Source organism: Strigops habroptila, chromosome 9 (assembly GCF_004027225.2).
Source record: "Strigops habroptila isolate Jane chromosome 9, bStrHab1.2.pri, whole genome shotgun sequence".
In the NCBI taxonomy this organism is placed as follows: Eukaryota; Metazoa; Chordata; class Aves; order Psittaciformes; family Psittacidae; genus Strigops; species Strigops habroptila.
This window is the reverse complement of record NC_044285.2, coordinates 29456718-29475625: the sequence shown is the minus strand read 5'-3', so window position 1 is coordinate 29475625 and position 18908 is coordinate 29456718. Positions and strand designations below refer to the sequence as shown.

Genomic DNA, 18908 nt, shown 5'->3' with positions numbered 1-18908 from the left:
TCTGGGGCCACCCTCCAGTTGGGTAAAACCTACTGGTACATGTGCCTGAAAGCTGGGTGTTCTCTTTCCTCCCTTGCCTGTGCTGGAGAGGTCTGATGGCTGCTGGAGGGGCTGTTTGGAGCTGGCCTGCCTAACCTTGTGTGTTAGAGGCAGGGAGGTGAGAATAGGCTTCCAGCTGTGAGCAGGTACTCAGAGTAAAAGGTAAAACACCAGTCATGGCAATGTTTCAGCACACGTTTATTGCTGCTCATTGTTTCCCTGCAGTGGATCAGAACAAAGGTCCCTATTGCACATCGATTGTATTTTTGGCGTCCTTTAAGAATTGCACAAGACTTGTTAACCCCTTTCCCTTAGCTGACTGCTGAACACACAAATGAGATCATTTCACCTAAATGATGGCTATGGTTTGCCCAGGAGCCAGGGTGATGCTTCCCAGACATGGTCATGGTGGGGTTTGTGCTTCACTACACTCCTGCAGAAGAAGGATCCCCTTTGTAGGGATGGCTTTTATGTTCACTTACAGTGTGCAAGTATACCCTAGACTGAGGAAAGCATGCCTGGATGATCTTTGTAGAGACACATTTTCTACTGCATGCAACAGATATTGTGGCTACATTTACCCATTGACTGTCTGTCCCTCTGGGATTTGGTCCATGGGACTTCCTTGGCTGCTGTTGTGGTGTTAACAATCCAAGCTGCACGGTGAGGCTTTAAATACACTGAGTTTTTACGGCTACAGTTGTACAGGGTCAATCACACAATTCCAACCTCAGAACATGGGGTGAGACCTGCCTGGGGCTGGCGTGTTCTGCGCCACCATCATCAAATCCATGCTCTCCTTTTCCTGCTCTTTCCCATTCGGAAGGGGAAACCCTTAGGTGTAGGAGCTCCGGTGTGGGCTCTGTGAAGCCTCCTAAGCTGTGGGTTTCCTTGAAGCCTTGTGGCCACCAGCCAGGCTTTTGAGGTGTTTGTGGCGTAGTGTGCTCTCTTGGTAGGGGATGTGTGCCTATGAAAGAGCCTCTGCTCTTTCACTTCCCTTGGGACTGATGCAGAGATCGTCTGGGTGCTACAGCAGGACTGAGCTTTCCCCTGCGCAATGAGGTGGGGAGCTGTGCTCTGAGCTAAGGGGGTGCTCTGGGCTTGATGTAGCCACAAACTTAGCACTGCCCAGGGGCAGCTGTCCCCTGGGCATTCCCTGTCCTGTGTTCCCTTGGGAGAGGGGATCTGGAGATCCTGTTTCGTGTGTCAACCAATGGAGACCATGTCCGTGGAGCAGCAGAGGAAGGGAGCTGTGCTGGGCTGTGTGTGGATCAGGGAAAGCTGAGGAGGTTTCTCCCCACAGCTGCAGGATGGCTGATGGGAAGTGGCTGGGGTCGGATGCCCTCTCAGTAGACCCAGGAGACAGGCACCCACTGTGGGGAGTTGCAGGCCTGCTCAAAGGCTTCCTGCAGCAGCTGGAGGCTTTCTTCCACCCCATTGTTGACCAGCGAGAGGTCGAAGTAGTGTGCGTATCGGCTCCGGATGCTCTCCGAATCCTTCCAGAGCTGCTGCAAAGCCTCTGTCTGCAAGAAACGGGACAGTGCGATAGTAGGCTGGGGAGGGAGGAGGGGAATTTCACAGCCCGCCCCAGCAGCCAAACTCCCTCCAACCACCACCGAAACAGCTCAAGTGGTTGCTAAGTATCAGAGCACAGAGCATCCATGCAGACTGACAAGCTAGGAGCTGCTGTATGGTCTCTGGGAGTGCGTGTCTGGGAGTTTTGCTGGACTTCTGCGCCATGCTGAGAGATCAGGTTATATGCTAGAGTGATGACAGACCTGTCATATGTCAGTCTGGTATTTATCTTTGAAATGCTTTGTGGCAGCTCCCTAGGAGGAGAAGGTTCACCGAGCAGCAGGCTGCCCATTACTACGCTATGCAGTGTAGCCAGCTCGAGACCTGAGGCTGGTTTCAAGGTAGGATCCCTGCAGGATGGGCCCTCCCCACTGGTTTTTGACCTGGGCAGCACTGGCTAGCAGGCTGGTTTTGGCTGGGATAGATTTTGTCATAGTGAAAGCAAAGCTGCCTGCCTCCTTCAGCCAGTGTGGCTGTTCTGCACAGCCAGCAGGGGCATCCCAGCAGCGTGTCTCTGTGTGCCCCTCGACAGCAAAGTCCAGACCCATTTTCACTTATTTCCCTAATGGAGCTTGAAATGTAAGCAGCTCCCTGCTTCTGCGCCTGGGGACAGGCAAAGAGCTTAGGGTGCAGTGCTTGCTGGGTTCTGTGTGTTGCCCAGCAGCTCTTGGGGTGAGCAGTGAGCAGTTTGCCTGGCTCATGTGAGCTCTGCCGGCTCGCGTTTTGGCTCTGCTGCATCCCTCCTAGGAAGCAGGTACCTGAGCTGCAGCAGCAGCTATATATAGTGCCTGCACCAGCGGGGCTGGCCCTGCCCACTGCGGCAGAGCCAGCTCCCCTGCCTGGAGGCAGTGGTGGGGCTGTCCACTGTCCTTCCTGGCCTGGCACTTGCCCCCCAGCCTGCTGCAACTGGCTTTACAGCCCTCTGCAGGTTAATGTGCTGCTAAATGTCTGTGTGATGCTTGTTCTGCTGCATAAATACCTGCCCTGCAAACTGTAACTTTAAGCTTTATGAACCCCAAGTTAATAAGTTGGGAGAGGTGGTCTTGTCTGGTTATAGAATCACAGAATGGATAGGGCTGAAGAGGTCTTAAAGCTCATCCACTTCCAACCCTCTGCCACGGGCAGGGACACCTTCCACTAGAGCAGGTTGCTCCAAGCCCCTGTGTCCAACCTGGCCTTGAACACTGCCAGGGATGGGGCAGCCACAGCTTCTCTGGGCACCCTGTGCCAGCGCCTCAGCACTCTCAGAGGGAACAACTTCTGCCTAATGTCTAATCTAAATCTCCCCTCTTTCAGCTTTCCCCCTTGTCATGGGGGAAGTCCCTGGACACAAGTCCAGGAGGAGCACTGCTCTGTTGGTTTCCCTGTTCTCCCATCGCTTCCCATTTCCCTGCAGAAGTTAGCCCTCAGGGGAGCTGGTCCTGTGGTTGGGCAGGGCGGGCAGCACTGCTCCCTGCATCAGGGGCTTCCTGGGCAAAGGCAGCGTGTGGCTGCTAGCCTTGTGGTGCTGCATGAGTTAACTGCGGCATCAGTGCTGCTTTCATGCCAATTTTGGAGGGATGAGCTGCTTAATGAGGCAAAGAATGAAAAGAGCTGCTGTATATGTGTCCCATTTGCATAGCCAACGGCAGGATAAATGTTCCTGCTCTGCAGCACTGCTGCAGCTGGAGATGGCTCTGGATGCTGGGCTGTACACCCCACTACATATTAGGGGCTAATTACACTGCAAGCATAGGGGTTACTGGGCGCTGTCAATCTGGGAGAGAGTCTACAGCTGCAGGAATCACCAATTCCTGTTTCTCAGGTCTGCTCTCCTGGACCACAAGAACCAATGCAGACAGAAGAAGCTGACATGGAGCAGTGAGAGTGCCCTGGGCTGCTGCAGTGGGCTCCTTGCCCCCCTTCCATGAGCAGAAGTCGGGCTCAGTGCCCTGCCACTCACCTGCTCTGCCTTGTCTGTTGGGGCAATGAACACTATGAACGGGGAGAGCTCGGCCGTGCGGACGATCTTCAGGGTCTGTGGAGAGAAGGATGCAGTTATCAGAGGTTTCCCATGCACTCCATGGGGAGGATATAAGGGCATCCCCAGCCTGCTCCGAGCTGGGTACTGGACACAACCACCACTGCGCAAAGCAGCACTCACACGCTTGGTGATGGAGAGGTAAAAGAGACCCTGTGCGTGGCCTGTGCTGGCCCTGCACTCCCATGGCAGCCTGGGCCTGGCCTCGCTGTCACATCTACGTGTGTGCTGTGACAGGGAATACCCTCACTGCATCCATGTCTTGGGAATGGAAATGCCGTCCCAGCACTCCCTGGCTTTTTCCTTTCTGAAGGGCAGGTGGGCAAGGGGAAGGCAGGGACAGTCACAGCCAGCACACAGGGACTTCAATTTGTGACCACCCCATCCCCTGCTCCCCCTACCTGGGGCTCGATGTCCAAAATAGCGACTTTGTCCTGCTGGTGGATCTTGTGCACTGTTTCAAACTTGGTGCCAAACATGTTTCCCTGGTAGCTTCCAAACTCCAGGAACTCATTGGCTGAGATGTCCCGGGTCATCTCCTCAGTGGAGACAAAGTAGTAGTCCTTCCCATCCACCTCATTCTTCTTCTGGGGCCGTGTGGTGTCTGCGGAGAGAGGGAGATGGTGAGTGCTGGTCCCCAGAAGGAACATGGAACAGAGCAGAGCGAGAAGCCTCTGCTCTGGATGACGTGGACATCCCACCTTCCCTTGTTGAGCATGAGGCTAGTGCATGGGGGCCCTGTGTACCTCAAGACTTGACTGTACTAATCCCCTTTTAATTCCGTTCCTGCCTGGGACAAGTAGGGAACCCAGCAAACCCAATGAGAGCCATTGGGATATGAAGAGTGAGGTGTCTCTCTAATACAGGCGGTAGCAACCCTGCAGCCATCTACCGGCAGGTTCAGCCCATGGGACAGCAGACAGGGAGGCCTCTAACATCAGGGTCTTGGTGGCACTGGAGGAACAACTCCCTGTGTCCCATCTGCTGTCAGAAGGTCCTGGCTCGAGGAGGAAATGTGTTCTATTCCTTCTCCCCTGTGTACTTACATGGAGGTGGGTACATGAACTTGTCTGGGTTGTTGCTGAGCAGAGCATTCTTGATGTGGCTACGGCCCACACCGCTGGCCCCTGCAGACAAGGAGGGATGGAAGCTGGAGATGGGCTCAGAGAAGCCTGATGGGAGGTGCTGGGGCCCCTCCACAGCTCTGGGTCTGAGGAACGGTGCAGAGCTCCTGCAGCCTTGCCCAGGATCTGCTGTCTGACCTGGTCTGTGGTGTCTTCCAGCCCTGGAAGTTGCTCTCCCTGCTCTGGGCGCACTCACCTGTAGCTCAGCTGGGGAATGGACTGGTGCCCGCTGAGCTGGGCTGCATGGGCTGCCCATGCCCGCAGTGCTCAGCACCCACAGTTCAAGTGCTGGCTTTGGGGCAGCTATGCAGACCAGAGCTGCTTTTAATCAAAATTACCCATAAAGATACTCAGGAGCTGGAAACTCCCGGATTAACTCAACCCCAGCATCACAGTGCAGATGCCAGACCATGCACAATGCCGTGTGGAGGTCAGCCTGCTTGGTGACTGCTCCAGGTAGAAGAAATGCTCCCTAGAGCTTGCTAAGGGCAACACTGCCCCAGCCCTGTACAGTCCTGGTCCCCCCCACCAGGATCCCACAGCACACAGGACCTACCGATGAGCACCAGAGTCTTCCTCTTGAAGGCAGGCAGCCTCACCACCTCCTCATAGGAAACCACATCCAGCTGGTCAAAAACTGGAGCAGAGGAGAGACAAGAGTGGTCAGAGCTGGCTTGGCTGCAGCAGCAGGACCATGTTTATGTCAGACCGAAGCCAGCTCCTTGGGCAAATGGAGGGAGCATCAGGACTGGGCTGGGAGCTCATCCCTGCTTGCGGAAAAGGGCAGGTTGTGGAGGGCTATGGGGAGCTGGACCAGCAGCCACCAAAGGAGGAGCCAGGGCAGCTCTCACTCAGTAACTCAGCTCAGGACAGCAGAACCTGGGAGCTGCATGGGGAGGCAGCAGGACACTGCAGGGAGCTTGTTGCTGGGGGAGGTCTATTTATTTTATTGATTTATGGCCTTGTTTATTCCTGGTCGGAGCTGCAGGCCAGGCTGGGAGCCAGCACATCCTCAGGCTCCAGCCTGGCATGAGGCGTGCTTAGCCCAGGGTGTTCACACCGGTGCTGAGGGGCAGGGTTCCTGCCCCACTGGGGACACAGCAGTTGTGGGGAGCTGTTCAGGCTGCTCACCAGTTGCAATCAGCAGCCCATGGGGTGTGAGGCTCAGGAGCCCAACCTCCCAAGGAGCTCAGTGCCAAGAGTCATAGTGGTTGTCACTGCAGGAGAGCACAGGAGCTCGGTGCCTGGCTCCTGCGTGAGCCAGCCCTGGCCTTGTGCGCTGCAGAGCTGCATGGGGACACAGCTGGGGAGCACAGAAGGAGGACTCTAGAGTAAAAAAGTTGATGTAGGGTATTCTCCAAGGTCCCACTGCCAATACAGCTGGGCCATTTGGTCTGACTCCCATGGAGAGATGGCCGGGGCTGGCAATGGAGCCCATTGCCCTGCTCACACTTACTTGAGCTGTGCTTGGCCAGGTATTTATCTTTGCACTTCTTCTTCTTCCCAAAGGGGCTACAGCTCGGGGATTCGCTCTGACTGGACTGGGTGACGCTCGCCACACGCCTGCCAAGAGAGGAGAACACCATCAGAGTCCATCCATCACCCCAAGCTCTGGGGGAGCAGTGGGATTGCCTCTCAGACATGCAAGGGTGGCTGCTGGGACAGGTAAAGGCTCACCCTGTGACAGATGAAGGAGACATCTGCTTCCTTTTCCCAGCAGTGACACTGGTGTTACCCAACACATCCACACTCCTGATAGCACATGGTCACTGTTCCCACCTCCACTCCCAGCTCCAGACCAAATCCAGGCACCTACCACTCCTGCAGCTCCGGAGAAGGGATGAGTCCTGCTGACTCGGTGCAGGAGCCCTCCACCCGGCCCTGCCACCAGTTGCTGTCATCCTTGTTTATGATTTGAATCACGTCACCAGTCTGAAACTTCAGCCCCGCTTCCTTGCAGGGGATCAGGTTGTCTTTCTTGGGGTCATAGTCAAACTGCGCCCTCATGAACATCTGCAAAAGAGAGAGCAGGCTGGCATCAGCATGGGCATGCAGGGTGGCTGAACTTGGCTGATCCCAGCCCCACACTGCATCCCCTGGCAGTGGAGAGACCCCAGCCCCTGCTGCTTCATACACCCCATGAGGCCAGGTGGGGAGAAAGGAGATGCACAAGCCTTGGGGGAAGCTCTTGGGCATGGAGCTGCAGTGAGACATGCTGGGAAGAGGGAGGAGGGAAGAAGGAAGGAGGACGGCATCTTGGCCCTACTGAGACCCAGTTAAACAACTGCTGGCTGTGGGCTGGCCTGAATGCTCCACAGCTTGTGCTTGGACCCTGACATGTAGCTCCCCACTGCAGCCCCCCGGGTGCAGTGAGCTGAACCAGCCAGAGACGAGACCAACGCAGTGCACGGCAACTGGAGTCTGCAATGGGGTGAGCAGAGAGGAGCCATCAAAACAGCATCCGCTGCAATCCCATGTCCTGGGGACCCCAGGGATGGTCACTTCTCAATCCCCAGTTACCGTGCCCTGGCCTCTCCCCAGCACTGTGCACCCCACTGCACAGCACAGGGCCCTCGGGGAGCCAAAGTTGTGATGTCCTGTCCATCACAGGTCTGTCCTGGCCTCTTCAGCATCAGCTACTCTCACAACATTATGTACATTACAGCTGCAATGGGAAATGAGCTGCTCCTGCTCCCCAGGCCACTGGTGCCACCATCCTGGGGCTGGGCAAGCCCTGGGCACCAGGAAGGCATGGGAAAGTGGCCCTTCCCTGTCCCCTCCCTCTGGGAGGGAGTCTACAGTGCCTGCTTCCACCAGGACAGACCATCTGCTGCCTCCCCATGGCCTCAAGCCCTCCTTGGGCTCTCACAGCCCCCGAATAGCTTTGCAAGGTCAGGAAAGGAATGGCATTATAGCGTTTTGCACATGGACCTTGTTTTCCAGGAAGGCTGTTCAGGAAGAACAGACTGTCAGGGAGCAACAGGATGGATGAGAGTCACCTATCCCTGGGAGGAGGGCATACCACGCATGTGCACCCGGTGTTTTCTGCACTGCCGCTTGCTCTCGGTGCCTGGGTGAACAGTTTCTCATCTGAAACGCTGCTGCATCTGCAATGTGTCCCTGGCCCATGCACCCTATCAAGTTATTTATCCCAGAAATGCAAAGAGGCAAAGGGGTTCATGTGGGGTGATGCCTATGTCCTGCGCTCAGACGAGATAGGCAGGACCTAGAAAGTCATCCTCACTGGGTAGGGTAGACCATGCTATCCTTGTTCCACAGGAAAACAATTTCCCACAGCAGGTCCTCCTTCAGCAGTGCTGCTGGAGGCACAGGGCCAGCAGGACATGAATAATGGTTCCCTTTCACTGCCAGAAAAGCAGAGCATATGGATCAAGCTGTGACATGAGATCTCTCACAATGGAAGACAATAAGAGTGGAATCTCCTTTCAGGATAAGGACTGATGCTTGCTTTGAAAGCCCTCTCTGGCACCAAGGAAGCTGCCCATCAACACATACACACAAGGGACACACAGCTAGCACTGCCTGGAACCCTCTGCTCCACAAGCCCCAGTACCCCCAGCCAGATGCAGCCAGGTCACTTTTGGAAAGACCCTCCCTTGCACCTATTAGGAGTTAGCATCAGACAGCTCCAGGCATCACCCACAGACTGCCAAGGGCCAGGTATTTGCCTGCCTGCTGCCAGCCCAGGTACCAAGCAGGTTCCAGCATGAGAAGCCCTGTTCTTTAAAGCCAAAAGGTTGTGGTTTGTGCCTGGGAACAGGCTGGAGGTGACCTCAAGAGCCCAGAGCGGTCAGTGCATTAGGATCCTCACAAGCAGCCCTGCCTCAAGAGACATGCAGGGGCCTCAAAGTGGCTGGTTACCAGGGTGCAGGGCAGGTCAGATGAGGGGGGTTTGTGATGCCGGGATCTGCACTGTCCTGCCTGCCAGGCCCTGAAATGAAGGTCATCATGAGGTTCCAGCTGAAAGAAGTCCACGCTCAGCAGTGGACTGCAACAAGCAGAGACACAGGCAGCCCATGAGCTGACAGCACCATGGCCCTGGACACAGCAAGAGCAAGAACAAATGTTGCTAGAAGGATTTTGTCCTGTGTCCTTCCCTGAGCCCGTGGCCAGTGTTGGGTGAGTCAGCAACTCTGTTCTTTTTCTCAGAGGTAGCTTTTCCCCTGGCACTGAGCTGGCTGGGTCAGGCCAGGGAGGGCAGACGGACAGCAGGACAGACATGAGCCTGTGTTTAATAAACAAACACGTGGAAGGCTGGTTAAGCTGGAATGGGGACAGCACGTGCTGAGCAAGACACAGAGACAGTTTTCAGTTGTCACCATGTTCACATGTCACTTCTCTGGGTAAGGAAGAAGGGTGACAGGGGCGCCCCCAGCTCATCCCAGCACCATCCACCCTCTGAGCTCCTCTCCCACTCCTGCCTGTCGATGATGGGGTGCCAGTGCTGGGGTTGGCTCTTGCACCCCAAGACAGGACAGCATCCTGCATCCCAGCCACCACCCACTGAAGCCTTGGCAGAGGAGCCAGCCCTCCCCTATCCTGAGCATCCTGAGCTGCAGCAGGACTCCAAAGGCAACGCCAGGCAATGCCACTGTGTCACAGCACATCACCCCCACCCCGGCAGAGGCAGCACAAGGAGCTGCCTTCCTCTCCCCCAGCGCTTCCGTCCTCCCACTCGCTGCTCACAAGCGCGCTGGTGGCATCCGGCCCTACGTCACCCTCCCTGCAGCCGATGCACCAGCACCAGTGACAGTGAGGAGCAGCCAGAGCCCCGGAGGAGCTGCTGTGGCCCTGTAAGGGGGATGTGGCTCTAACGGCTGCGGCTCTGAAGGTGGCAGGAAACTCTCTGACGCTTCCTGGTGCGCACAAGCCACTGCTTTATCATCACCAAACACTGCACACATGTACCGCTGCGGCTCGGGAGTCCCGGCCCACATTCCTGCATACACATTGGGTAAATACATCCACACAGGGCTGAAATCTGCTCGTTTGCAGCAATCTAAGCACAAGATAGGACCTTTCATCCTCACTGGCAGCCATCTCCTGTTTTTTCCCCTGGCTCAGCACAGCTCTCTCCCCAGCACCAGTCCCCTGTGCTTTGCTCTGGTCCCACTCAGCCCCACAGCCATGTCCCATGTCCCAGCACAGCCCGTGGGTCTGGAGGTTGCACTTACCTGGAGAGCAGGCAGGCGGCTTTGTTGGTTGGGAATGACTTTTATTGAGACCATCCCCTTGGTTTCTTTCTAGTGAACAAAGGAAGGGGAGAAAGAAGAGTTGGAGGAGGTGGTGCCTGGAGGCAGCTGGCCTCCTGCTCCTTCCCTCCTGGTGACATTAGAGGCACAGCACTTCCTTGCCTGCCACAAGCCAGATGCACTGTTGCTCCACAACAAGACCTACGTGGTCCTGTGGGTATAACCACATTCAGAGGCTTGGAGGGGCCTCCTGGGCCAACCATCCTTCTCAGGAGGCAGACAAAGACAAGCTCCTCCTTGGAGCAGGGATGTCCCACCAGGCAGGGGAGGACCGTGGCAAAAAGCTGTCTCTAGCAAGGGCCTATCAGGGTCCCCATGACCTCAACAGCAGGAAAATAGCACCAAGGAGACCCATAGGAGATCCTCTGGTCTGCAAGAGCAGCCAGCCCCTGGTCTTCAGTTGCACAGCAGCCTTGGCAAGCAGAGGTGGTTTCCAAGCCCCATACACATCAGCACACGTCAGGAACCCAGCCAAGAGCCTTCGCTGATGTTCTTGGCGGCCAGAAACAAGCAGCAAGCAAAGACTACCAAGGCTGTATAGAGACCTGGCGCTTGGCTGTACCACAGCACTCTGGTAGAGTGGCTCCTGCCACACCACACTGCTGCAGGCAGCTGTGTGCTGGCTCTAGTATCTAGGAGGGGGTGAATGCTGAGCCAGTGTGCACATCTGCAGGCCAAAGGGGTCTTTCCTAGGGAACAGTCCTGCCAAACACAGATACCTACCAGCATCTTCTGCAGCTGGTCAACTGAGTGGTTGCTCACACTCTGCCCATTGATTTCTATGATTTCATCACCCACGTGAAGGGAGCCTGCCAGCAACAGGAGAAATATGAAAGTGCAGGACCGGACGAGAGCCACTCATCAAACCCAATGCAGCTCCACCAGCCTTCCGCCCCCCTGGGCAAGCTGTGGCCAGAACACTGCGGTGTTTGCCTGGAGCCTATGGAGCCACAGATGTCACCTAAGCACATGGGACTAAAGCACAGTGTGAATGAATTCCTCCCGCTCCACCCAATACATACACTTCATCTAGTCTGAAGGTCATCAGGTTACTTTCCACTGTGTGTCTTTCAGTGCTTTAGACTGATCAAAGTACCTGTTTCAACCCCAAGTACCTCACCTGCAGCCAAATGACAGCCTCCTTAACAGAAGCAGTCTTGACTTTGTGTGTTTTCAGTTTATATACCCAGCCAGATTACTGCCTCAGATATACTGCTATAAAATCAAGCTCCAGCAGTGTTATTGGAATGACTCCTGTGTTATTTTGGCAGGCATAAGCTCAGACTTCCCACTTGGATCCAAGGCTGGAAAAGGGACTTCTTCTAAGCACAGAACATTTCATTTCCACGTCCCCTTGGCAAGACCCAAAACAAGAAAATTGCACCTATTTATTTCTTTTGGCACCTTCATTTGGTCTGCAAAGCCAATCCACAGCAAGCCTGCCCCACTTGTGCACTTTGAGAGGGGGAAGAGCTTCCACTGCAGTCTCTGGGGTATGATCCATCTCTTGTTACAGTGACCCCATCACGAGATGGAGACAGACGGTCTCTGGTTCCTTTTTGGGAGTGCCCTTCCCCCTATCCTTTATTTCTCCCTATAGCCTCCAGTGTATTAACATGCCAACCATGCAGACAGACCAGCGAGTCCCGAGTTCCTGACATATCCTAGTGGAGGAAAACAAGACACAGATGTCCTCATCATAGGGGAAAGCGAGCAGTGCTGGGGGCCTGCCTTATCTCTGCAGACGTGCATGCCACACACTGCCTCTATGAGGGCCTCATTACCTTGTCTGTGAATCATGCCCCCGTGGAAGATCCTGGCCACCATGCAACTCTGCTTGTCGTTGAGCTTCAGCGTGATTCCCTGGAAGACAGGAAAATCCATGATTGCTTGCTGGAGGGGAAGAGCTCCTGCACTCTCAGCAAAGTCCTCTCCAGGCCCATGTCCACAATAGGCTGTGCCTGGTGTGAACCCCTGCAGCTCCTCTTGGCACGAGCATCACCACTCTTTGATGGGACTTGCTCCCATCTTGGACTTGCAGGATCCAGCATCTTCATCCAGTGGCTAAGGTCTCCAGTGATCTGCTTCCCCTGAGGCCAGCCTGTTGGCACGGCCCTACCTACCCCTCTGCCCCACTCCGGGCACCACCAGGCTTTGGCATTGGGATCTTGCCAGCTCTCACCATGGGCTCTTCCATGACCTTTTCGAACTGGACGAGCCGTATCTTGCGCATCTCGCGGCCGTTGCTGTGGGAAGGGCTGCCCACGGTCACTGAGCCGTTGGTATAAATGTCCTCAGTCATGGCGTTCGAGGACTGAGTGATGGCCTGTCGGGGCAAAACAAAGACTGGGGTTTAGGGGCCTGGGAGTGCCGGCTCCCTGCTGTGGGGCTGAGCTACTCCATGTTAGGGTGGATGGGGTGCAAGTGGGGCACAGGGGAGGAGAGACCCATGGGCTGGAGGACAGGACAGGAAGAGCAAGAAAAGAAAAAGATTTCAGGTTGGATATAAGGAAGAAGTTCTTTACTGTGAGGGTGGTGAGGCACTGGCACAGGGTGCCCAGAGAAGTGGTAAATGCTCCATCCCTGGCAGTGTTCAAGGCCAGGTTGGACAGAGCCTTGGGTGACATGGTCTAGTGTGAGGTGTCCCTGTCCATGGCAGGGGTTTGGAACTAGATGATCTTACGGTCCTTTCCAACCCAAACCATTCTATGATTGTATAGTTCTGTGAAAGAGCTTCACCCTTGAAGATGCAGATGTGGGCTTGATCTGCAGTTTTCCAGCCTGGGAAACACAGGGGGTAAGAAAACTTTGGGAAAGCTACAGGTACCAGAAGCCAAGAGTCCACAGCTGACCATCTTCTCCATCAATAAGTCCCAAACACTACTTGTGTGTCTCAGCAGCACTCGGCCCACAGCTGGCTTGTTGCAGAGCATAAAGCCCAGGACAGCTTCACCAAGTGACCGGAGCAGTTTGTGACACCCCTGAGGACCGGGGCCAAGCTCTACTCTTGCTCAGCTCATAATCTTTACTCATCTACACCAATGGCAACTGACCTGGTGCACAGCCATGTCCACATCCGAGCACTGAAGGTAACATGCTCCCAGGAAATCCGGAAACTCCCTGTTTCCATCCCCAGCTCCTAGCTACAGGCCAGCACTGGGAAACCAAGCAGGTGCTTTCAGCTATGGGAAAATCTCTGTTCTTGTCCAGTTCGCACCCTCGCTCCCAGCAGCACCCAGCTTGGGAACCACAGCCAGCAAACCTGCGGGGACACCAGCAAGGTCCTTGCTGACTGTAGTCCTGCACCAGCACCGCGGCACACCGTGCCCAGCCAGGCACAGCCAACACTTCTCCTCGATGCACACCGCCTTGCCAACATCCAGCTGAGCGCCAGGCCCCTGGGCTCCAATCCAGTGGCTGGGAAGTGGTATCCTGACCCTCTGCCCCGGCTTGCTCTCACCCACTGCAGGCACCCAGCCCAGAGCCAGAGCAGAGGCTGCAGCCCCATTGCTGCCAAGGGGTGAGGTGCAGCCAGGCCATGGGGAGGTTCATGTGGATGTAACTGGGGTGAAAAGCATTTGCTGGTGGGGTGCAGCCACGGCACTGAACCACAACAAAATCAGCCTTGGTAGGGATGTGCCAGAGCGCTGTCAAGCTGAGACCAGCCCTGTGCAGTGGTGGAAAGCAGGGAGGGAGCCAAGGACAGAGACAGCAGAGCCAGGACTAGCCAGGCCAGAGGCACTGGTAGAGGAGGATGGACCATGGGCACTGCTGCAGCTTTGATCTTAAGCGCTGGTGGGCCTGGGCTGGGACAGGAAGGGTGCAGGGAGTCGTGTGCCCACACTGCAGCAACAGGGACGATGTGGGATTTATTTTTAAGCCAACTACTTATAAAAGAGCCAACCAATCTCCTCCTCGGAGGAAAAAAGGCAACCACGTGGGCTCCAGCTGCCAATGGCTTAAACATGGAGGAGGAGGAGGCTGAATCCCAGCTCAGATGGTCTGGGCAAGGACTCACAGCCCCCCAGCCTCACTTGCCAGCCCCAGCAGGGCATGCTGCTACTGTGCCATGTGCAGGGCAGAGGGACAGATCCAGCAGTGCAGTGCCCAGAGCCAGCCGTCTGCTGAGCCAGCAACTGAGATGAGGAAGAGGAGGATAAGGAACTTCTCCAGCCTTGCCCGAGGCCAAAGTGCCCGTGAGGTGGTTTGAGTCAGCACAGATCACGCTTATCTTGGTCAGGCCTTGGGAAAGTGTTTCGCCATGCAATCCCTGGCTTCAAACCTCCAGGCTCAGCAGAGCCCAATGACCCAGGTCCCAGCACAGTTTGCTCCAGGGATGGGGAGTTACTGTCCCCACCATCCCTGCCAGCTGAGCCTCCCTGCCCTCACCTTTGCTTTTTGCTGAGAGCTGGAGAAAACAGCCAGCCCTTGACGCTGACGCAGCACTATTGTCACCCTGGTGACTCCCAGAGAGCAAGCCTTGCCACCAGAGACTGGCTGCTGTGCCTGCGGATGGCCACCAGTCACTTGATGGCAGCTCTGAACACGGCAGGGTCCTCTGGCAACCTGCAAACAGAGCCACGCTGGGATGGTGTCGGCTTTTCCTGCCCGCACTGGGCAGCTAGTGGATGGGGATGGGAAAACGCCTGGCTCACAAGGAGGACCAGGAGATTCCAGTCCCAATGTTTGTCATCCAGAAGCCACAGGACAAGCGTGTGCCTCTCATGCTCCATGCACGTGAGCCAGCCATGTCTATCACCCCCCCTGCACTCTTCCACAGCCACCACACTCTCGTCTGGCTTGGCCCAGCATAGCCTGTGACCTCAAGAGCCTTTCAATTCATGCTGGCAGCCGGCCATACCCAGCTACTTACGTTCTGCTCTGCAGGAAACATCTGTGAGCGCTGCTAAGAGCCAGCTCTGCGGCCACCAGCCACTGCCGGCTCTGAGCTGATCACTGCTGGAGCCAGCCTGGGAGCAGGCATGGGATGAGCAAGTTGTAGGGCTGAGCTGTGTAATAGCACCCAGTGGGGCTGCTCAGCCCCATGGGTGCCTTGCAGCTGGCTGCTGAGGGTACAAATCCTCACGCACAAAGGTGACAGCGCAACCAGCTCCAGGGGTCAAAGAGCTGCACCCCAGCTCCCTGCCTGCCTTTTCCTCAAGACCCCGGATTTCATATCTCAGGGCAGAGTGAAGGGCACCAGCTCCCTGGGCAGCGAATTCCTCAAGAGGGAATTCGATGAGTGTGGAGCAATCCTTGGCGAGGACCGCGGGGCTTGGTGTCCTGTCCCCAGCGGGGTCACTCATGCGCCAGGGTTGCTCTGGCTGTTGTGCTGGCTCAGCCGGGCTGCGCGCCACCGGGCAAATCAAACATTAACCGAGCAGCTTGTTTGTAGGAGGCTGGAGCAGCACCTGGGGAAAGCAGCACCACAGTGCAAAGGGCACGTTCGGTGGTTTGGTTCTTGGGCTCTCCTTGCTGCTCTAACCAAGAGATTTCAATGTTGGGTGGTCTTGGAAGAGCAGGGCTCCCTGGTGAGCATGGGGAGAAAGGTCAGATGCTGCTGGCTTTGCCAAGCAGGCCCCCAGTACAGCAGCTCGGATACAGGAGGGAATCCTGGAGCTGGGATCCCCTGGGACTACCCTCTCGGCTGGCAGGGAGACACGGTCTGCTGCCCACAGTGAGCCACAAAATCCCAGCTCCCTCCAGGAATCATTACCCCTCACATTACAATTACCATGGGTGTGTGTAGGGAGCCCGGTGGCTGCTTGGTGCAGAGATGTCCTGGCCCAGCAATCTCTCCTCCTAACTTCTAGTACTCCAACCTCACCACCCCACCGTCCAACAGATATGTGCATCACAGCCTCAGTACAGCTCAAAAAATACAACAATGTGTAAAAAGAGCAAACTAGCAAAACGAAACCCCAACCTTGAGTCTGGGAGTTGGTATCGGGCTGCTCCAGCAGGCTGAGAAGCAACAGCCATGTGGACATTTAGAAGTAATTCAACCCTGCTGGGGGCTACTGCCTTCTCAGGTCTGCCAGCACAAGGAGCAACCTCACCCAAGATGCCTTCCAGCAATATGGTCCAGGTTACAACACACAAACAAACAAGGCATTTAAACCAAACAGGATTTCATTGCTAACACTGGGAAAAGCCCCAGCCACACCAACAGGTTGCAGTGGGAAGGGGAACAGAGAGAGATACAAGCGGTTGTGGAGGTTAGAAGATGCCACCAGCTCTGCATGCCCTCAAAACTGACTCTGTATCATGGAGTTCTGCAATGGACAAGGGCCAGATTTTCATGGGAGCACAGTCAGTTTTGCTGAGGCTCCATTTTCCCACCAGGAAAGGCTGATGCAGATGTATTTATGAAACCAGTCACCTCCAAAGGAGAGTCAGTAAAACCATAACACTGACAGAAGAAACCCTGAGGAGCTGCCTGGCCACTCCATCCCCGCCTTCCATAACAAGCCCTGCCAAACCACTTCTCCCCCCTCAGCATTACAGACTGGAACATGGCAAAATGCGTTTGAGATGAAAAGGTTGGAACCAGCCCTCCACACTTCATTTTGGTCAAGCCCAGAAGTTTTGCTCAGCTTTCAACCACGAGCTTTGCCCACAGTCATTTCAGGATTTGATCCCTCGGGAATGTGGCCTCAGCCTGCTCTGGAGCTGGTATCAGTTACACATCAGGAACCGCTGCTCAAAGGGAAAAACAGTGTCTCCTCTGCACCCACAGGCTCAGGTCTCTCCAGAAGCACCCGTTTTTCTTTACCAGACTCCTAAAGGTCACATTTGCTGCCCATTTTACAGCTGATCAACTGAGCCACAGCTGATAACGAAACATGCCCAATGGCACCCTGACAGCGAGGTGCATAGCTGGGAATAAAGGCCCTGCCTTTTTGTTACATCTGTATTCGCCAGTTGGGAGATAAGGAAAAGATACATGGTAGGACTCAAGGGAAGAGGGTAAGTGGCTTCCTCCACTTTGGCTTGTTTTCTAGCAATAACACGGCTTCCACGCACCAAGGGTTTGCGTGTCAAGGGAGGAACACAGGATGGCACTTCCCACGAGAAATGGGGAAGAGAAACCTCCCGGCTGCTCTGTTTGACTCCAGCCAAGGAGCAGCAGCCATATCCAGTTCTCCTCCACAGAGCTACTGCTGAGTGATCTCCCTCCATTCCCACAGAGGGGCCCACAGCATCCATGGGTCAGCACCATCTCTGCATGCCCATGACAAGCACATGAGTGACTGGCAGGCTCAGGACATGTAACCCCTGTTGGGTGCCAGCCCTGCAGAGCTCCTCTTGAAAGACCCCAGGCAGATCCCAGTTTGCCATCTCATTCTTTATCTCTACTGGAATAAACATACTGTAGCACCAGGGAGCTGTAGGCCAGCTCCTACATTTTCCATGCCCTGCTGCCTGCCACTGGCGATTTATCCCTGCTCTGCCTGCAGCCAGGCAGGCCCTCTGCTTGGATCCTGCAGGCAGAGGGATGGGAGAGCTCCTCTCAGCAGCTGCCTGATCCAGCCACTTGGCTTTAAAAGCTTTTTATCTTTCTTTTTTTTCTTTGTAAGCAGTCTGCCAAGGTTGAGCCATAAAAAGTGCACAAACCACTGGTGTGGGACACATCAGACAAGCCTCTTTTGGATGCCGTAGTGTCCAACAGGATGGGCCAAGGACAGCACTTCAGGACAATTTCCTCCCTGCTCTCTGAGGCTCTCCACAGCTGCAATGAACCCTCAGCCCAGGCACATTATGCCATGGCTCCATCAGGGGCTCCTGTTCAAAGCTGAATATCTCTGCTGGGACACAAGCACTGGCTGTTTAGCTCTGGGAACTGCTGACCTTCTCCTGGTTGTACCCAAGCTATCCCAGATGACACTGGCTGGGGAAGGAGCCCTCCAAGCAGAACCTGTGGCTCCTTCCCTGGAAGTGGGGTGTGCGTGGCTGCCAGCTCATTCCCTGTGCCAGAGTAGGTGCAAGAGGGGCTGGCTGCATCCTCCTTCTCTGGGGCTAAGACCATGATCACCAGCACCCCTCCAGCCCATGCTGCAGACCTGGATGTTGCTCAAGCTGAATCAGCTCATGTGACAGGCAGTTCCAGATCAGACCAGCTACAACTTTGCAGCAAAACAAGCACAAGCTCCTCCGTGGCAGGATGCTGAAGCCTTCCTCCCCTGCACCCTTCAGCTCCTTCTTCCCTGCCCGGTCACGCTGGATGACCATTCCCCCAAGGTACCCCCAACGAGAAGCCCTGCTCCTGGGGTGCTGAGGACCAGCAGTGCCACATGCAGGGAACATACATGGATGCTCATTTCCTACCTGCCCTCGGGTCTCTGCCTCAGGGGCCCTGCTCCCCCTTGTGTGTGCGAGAGGAACGGAATGGAGAGGGCCTCAGCTGGGCGCAGCGTGCTGAGCTAAGGGCCAGCAGGGGCAAGGGGGGACATGGGATGGAGGGAAGGGACACACTGGGGCTCTCTGACCGGCCTCAGCGGGGAAGGGGGTCGAGGGATGGGGGGTCGGAGCCGCGCTCTCCCGGGGGCGCCGCTGCTGGGGCGGATCGGGGCTGCCTCCGGCCGCCGCTCACCTCGGGCTTGGCCCGGTTCTGCAGAAGGTGCTCCAGGTAGAGGTCGGAGAGCGCGGTCCGCATGCTGCCGGCGCTGGCGCTGCGCCCCGACTTGAGGGTCATCCCGCCGCCGCTCCGCCGCCGCTGCCGCTGCCGCTCCGCCGCCGCCGCCAGCAGCTGCAGCCGGTTCCGCTGGCTCCAGCAGAGCGGCCCGGCCCCGGCCCCGCCGCACGGCCCCGGCTGCAGCAGCGCCGCGGGTTCCCCGCACGCTCCGCCCGTGTGGCAGCGGGGGAAGGCCGGCGGGC

The 18908-nt window shown here is 56.1% G+C and overlaps 1 protein-coding gene across 1 annotated transcript; it reads right to left on the bottom strand.

Moving 5' to 3' along the window:
- Positions 1–213: 213 nt before the first annotated feature.
- Positions 214–18908, bottom strand: MPP1 (membrane palmitoylated protein 1). The gene is made up of 12 exons (XM_030497427.1): positions 18625–18908; positions 12214–12357; positions 11816–11894; positions 10755–10840; positions 9954–10022; positions 6575–6771; positions 6215–6321; positions 5315–5395; positions 4681–4761; positions 4036–4238; positions 3557–3631; positions 214–1562 (listed from the first exon to the last, which is right to left on the bottom strand). Exons 1-12 carry the CDS (start codon positions 18724–18726, stop codon positions 1386–1388), a joined length of 1401 nt encoding a protein of 466 aa, XP_030353287.1. The 5' UTR covers positions 18727–18908; the 3' UTR covers positions 214–1385.